The sequence below is a fragment of the Zingiber officinale genome, chromosome 6B (assembly GCF_018446385.1).
Source record: "Zingiber officinale cultivar Zhangliang chromosome 6B, Zo_v1.1, whole genome shotgun sequence".
In the NCBI taxonomy this organism is placed as follows: Eukaryota; Viridiplantae; Streptophyta; class Magnoliopsida; order Zingiberales; family Zingiberaceae; genus Zingiber; species Zingiber officinale.
In genome coordinates this window covers 102,067,477-102,071,946 of record NC_055996.1, presented here as the reverse complement: position 1 = coordinate 102,071,946, position 4,470 = coordinate 102,067,477, and the positions used below count along the sequence as shown (strand labels likewise).

Genomic DNA, 4,470 nt, shown 5'->3' with positions numbered 1-4,470 from the left:
ACAGATTTTTGCTCATAGACATCGGTTTTTTAGGCGATGTCTATGAGCGCCTTTTTTTTCGTTAATAGACACCGATTTTAACAGCGGTTTTTAAAACCCGGTGTTAATGAACCAAAATAAAATATTTTAATATTCCCACCAGCCAAAATTTGCAACACCGTGAAGTTCCCTCCAAACCTAAACCTATATCCCACCCCTTCCTCCGACCATCTCTCTCAGCATAAACCTAAACCTAAACCTCCGACTATCTCTCTCAACCTCATCTCCCTCTTCCCCTTCCTAGATCGATGCCCCTTCCTCTCCCGATTAGGATCAACACACTACGTCCTTGCTTCCTCTCTCCGTCTCTGTGTCCGTCTCCGGTCGTCGGGCTACCCCTTCAATTTTGTCGTCTCCCCTCCAGATCCCCCTCAGCAGCGATCTAGTCTCGAGATCCAGTTCTTAAATTCTTGGTCAGAAGAAGCTTCTATAGATCCGGCTTCGGATTCGAGCCATAGATCTGTTTTCCGGTGTGCACCGCCTCTTCCTCCATTTTGATTTGCGTTTGTCTGCTATGTTTTTGATCTGGCAGATAAGCTGACCAAATTTGAGACGAAGAGCAACCGGGTGAAGAGTGTGAGCTTCCACAGCAAACGTCCTTGGGTCCTTGCCAGCCTTCACAGTGGCGGTGAGCTATATCCCGAGGAAGAAGACTACTTCCAGGACAGCTTCGCCGAGCTCAACCCCAAGAAATCATGGGCCAAGAAGCTCAAGGAGGCCACTCTCAGCCTCAAAGTCAAAGCTTCCAGATCTTATTTCAAATCCCTGTTCCACAAATCTCGACCACAAATGACAAATTGGAAGGCCCAAAAACCTCGAGACGCCATCAAAATCCAAACATGGCGGAAGACGAGAGCTGGAGCAAGTCCTCCGCCGCTTCTTCCAAGTCATCGTCCTTCTCCAGCGAGTTCAGCGGCGGTAAGTCCATGCTGAGGAGGAGCAGCAGCACGAGCTATGATGCGGAGACCTCGATCCAAAGGGCGATCGCCTACTGTAAGAAGAGTAGTCAACGTGCGGTTGACTCCGGTCACTCCGCTGCCAGGAAGAGCGGAGTACTCACGGGATTCTACAATTTTTGTCTTCTTCTCGTCCTCCATCTCGTGCCTCCCTCGACTCTCAAAGCACTCAATCCTTAGTTCCCCACGCAGCCACTCTTCTTCCACTTCTGTGCACATCTATGGAGGAAGGCAAAGACGTGGAGCACTCCAGAGCAACAGCCAGCTCCGTAATGCCATTGCCTAAATCTCCATCCACACAGTATGAAGAGAATGGGAGAGAGGAGGAGGGCTTCCACAACGCTTTGCTGGTCTTACAACATCTCTATTTTTTTTCCTGCTAAATTAATTGTTTCTGCTACTAATATCTCATTGCAGGAGCTGAAAGACCTGCGGTCTCAGCTTCACCATGCGGCAGAACATTGTGAGCGTGCATTTTCCTCAGCCCAGCAGAAGAAGATGTGAGCTGTTAATTTCTTCTTCCTTTCCTTTCCTTTCCTTTCCTTTCTTTTCTTTTCTTTTCCCTGCATCAACAAACAATTTCGGGAGGTTGATGTGCATTAGCGTAAAATTAGGATTTTGGAGGGGACAAAGAGCTACATATGTGAAGCAGTTGTGGCAATAGTCGACCATTTAGGAACTGTCTCATCCAAACTCGAGCAGAGTCTCCTTGCAAATGCTGTGGTTAAGCAGACTGAACAAGGAATTGGTTGCTTGAAGTAGGTGAAGAAGTTTCTTCAAAGGCAGATACATTCAGTATATGCCCTAAAATTTGGTATGTCATAGTTTAAATATTGTTTTGATTGAGTTGAATTGTTATGTTGCCATATAAGTTGTATGGCATTTTTTCCCCCCTTTGGCATGGTCTGGCAACATCACGCACTCCCAACTTATTGATAAACTAATGAAGAAATGGATGATATGTGAATTTCCAAGTCTTATTTGGAGATATATACTTGGTGACCAGGTAAATACTCACAATTAGATATTGGTATGACCAGTAGTAATGAAGCATCACTTTTCTGGCTAGATTGGTTTGACCGAATTCTTTCCACGATGGCATTAGAAATTTAAGATATGCAGTTATTAGGTCAACTCAGCTTTCCTAAGCTTTTCTGAGGTTAGCTAGTTGCAGTACTAACAAAGCCTTGCATCTTTACTAGTGGGAAAGAAATTGCTCCACTAAGTCCTTATTGTGTGTCTGACAAGCAATTCAGATTGTTTTGACACATTTCAGAGATCTACATAAGCAATAATATTTTGTTGCAAGACATAATACCTCAAATAATGAACGATTGGTAATAGAAACACTAGTAATATTAACACAAATGCATGAACATGATGTTGCTGTTTTCAGTACTGATTGTAATACTGAGCCATCTGTAATTTTTTTTTACAGAAGCAACTAGCATTTACAATTGGCCAAGTTATATTCTCATCAGAATTTGTTAATTTCTAAATTTTATGTGTTACACGATTCTCACTTATTTAATCTATGGAATGTTGACGGTGCCACATACTGTGTTAGGTAGTGCAAACACTATAATTGCACTTGCTGGTAACAAAGCTGACCTATTGGAATCTAGACAGGTTTCTGCTGAGGCAAGTTTATTCCATCATCACTGCTATTTCATATCATATTGTAACACATTTTGCTAATAATATGTTTTGAGGCCTTGTTCTTTGAGGCGGGCTACTGCCATCTTATCTAAAGCTGAACCTGTAGCAGTAAAGGAAATATGCTTCTGATTAGGAGGAAAGAAGTTAACCTAAAATCATATATTTGATAGTTTGTATTTTGCAACTTTAAGCTTATCTCCAGATTAATTGGTTTTTCTGCTGCTGTATATACTAAATAAATCAAGCTTGAGAGTCAAGAGTGGCCAGCAGGATTATATCAAATGATTATTCTGCTTAGATTCACTAGTTCTGTTGTTTAACTTGAAAAACCTCAAGATAGTCAAATCACCTAGGTGGTAATTCAGACCATGAATTTGTCTCATTTTCATTCAATTGCCTTCTGATCAACATAGATCGTTATTGGTCCTTTATCATCTCTTTATTTGGTCATTTATTGTTTCCAACTGTTTGAAAAAAAAAACACTCATCTGTTGCTCATCTCTGGGCTTATAAGTTGATCTATTGAATTCTCAAGTGGCTTATGCAAAGAGGCTTCCCTATTTTATACTCGTCTATTCCGTGATTGGCCTACATTTTTGCTACTTGTTTGTGACTAAACCAAGTTCATTTCCACCTACTCTAATTGAGGAAGTGGTCGTTATAAATACATGGTAGACTAGTCAAAGTTGTAACTTTACTTTTTAGCCAAGAAAATGGGCATCCCATGATTGCCAAATTGACTGTTTAATATATTTTTAGTTTCGTCTGAATTTATCTTGAGTGGTGAAAATTCACAACCGGCAGGAGGTTGCTATGGTGTTCATTAAATCCTAGTTTTCCCTGGCCATAATGGAGCAAGTCCACTGTTTGTCTTTTCCTATTCGTTCTTCAGACTAACGCATTTTTGGTTTTAGCTAACAGAGTGGATATCATTGTTCTCATGTCTTTGTGGTGTTAAAAGTATAGTAGTTGGATTTTTGTGCTCGGGTCACCTCTTTGAAAATCCTAGTTTCATCATGGAACGTCACATCAGGATCAGTATATTATCCATGTCAGTTGTTGGCTGATGATATTGAGTTCCAACAGTATACGTATGTCATTAAGTAGGTGCCAAGATGGAAATATGGATATATGCATTACCATTTTGTTTTATAAGGTGCATAACTAGTAATGCATTTGTGATACTGCAGGAAGCCCAGAGCTATGCTCAGGAGAATGGTCTTTTTTTCATGGAAACTTCTGCTAAAACAGCAGTCAATGTCAACGATATATTCTATGAAATTGGTAAATCACTTTCCGGGTTTTCTTTAATCTAGCAAGCATGGTTCTATTTTTTCTTGGATGTGTGTTTGCATCATATTGTCAACGGTGTTTCTTATATTAGAATTTCGTTCGAGTGTCAATAATAACAATTAACAATTAGCCGTGAATTGCATTGTTTTCTTCTGAAGAAAAAGCAAACACCTTTGTTCCTAATGCCCAAGAAAAGAGGTGTTCAATCATTGCATCAAGCACAGGAAAGCTAATAGACATTGATGTTGAGTCTGTGAAGAACGCAGTGGGAATTTTTGAAGGCTCTAAAGTACTGATTAATTTTTGAATGCAGTGTCCAATCATTGTTATGTAAACCCTCATAGACATCGGTGCTCTTACTAATTTTTCAACTATGATTTTTAGTCTTGGTTTACTAATATATTATTTATGTGTTTTTACAGTTTACAAATCTCAAGTACTCCAGAGTTGAAATTGATGAAGTGCGGTTCGAGTGGGCTGAATGCATGCTAGATTACATTTGAAGTACGGTTCTACCTTGATG

The 4,470-nt window shown here is 40.2% G+C and overlaps 1 protein-coding gene across 1 annotated transcript; it reads left to right on the top strand.

Moving 5' to 3' along the window:
• Positions 1 to 1,209: 1,209 nt before the first annotated feature.
• LOC121991295 (ras-related protein RABH1c-like) lies at positions 1,210 to 4,254 on the top strand. Its single transcript, XM_042545308.1, has 6 exons — positions 1,210 to 1,345; positions 1,413 to 1,495; positions 1,610 to 1,743; positions 2,563 to 2,636; positions 3,845 to 3,938; positions 4,106 to 4,254. The coding sequence occupies exons 1-6, from the start codon at positions 1,217 to 1,219 to the stop codon at positions 4,252 to 4,254; spliced, it is 663 nt and encodes a 220-aa protein (XP_042401242.1). The 5' UTR covers positions 1,210 to 1,216.
• The last annotated feature ends 216 nt before the right edge of the window (positions 4,255 to 4,470 follow it).

Coding starts and splice junctions, on each gene's coding strand:
- LOC121991295 (XM_042545308.1), top strand. CDS start 1,217: ATGGAGGAAGGCAAAGACGTGGAGCACTCCAGAGCAACAGCCAGCTCC. Junction 2,637..3,844: donor CTAGACAGGTTTCTGCTGAG/GCAAGTTTATTC, acceptor GTGATACTGCAG/GAAGCCCAGAGCTATGCTCA. Junction 3,939..4,105: donor CGATATATTCTATGAAATTG/GTAAATCACTTT, acceptor TTTCTTCTGAAG/AAAAAGCAAACACCTTTGTT.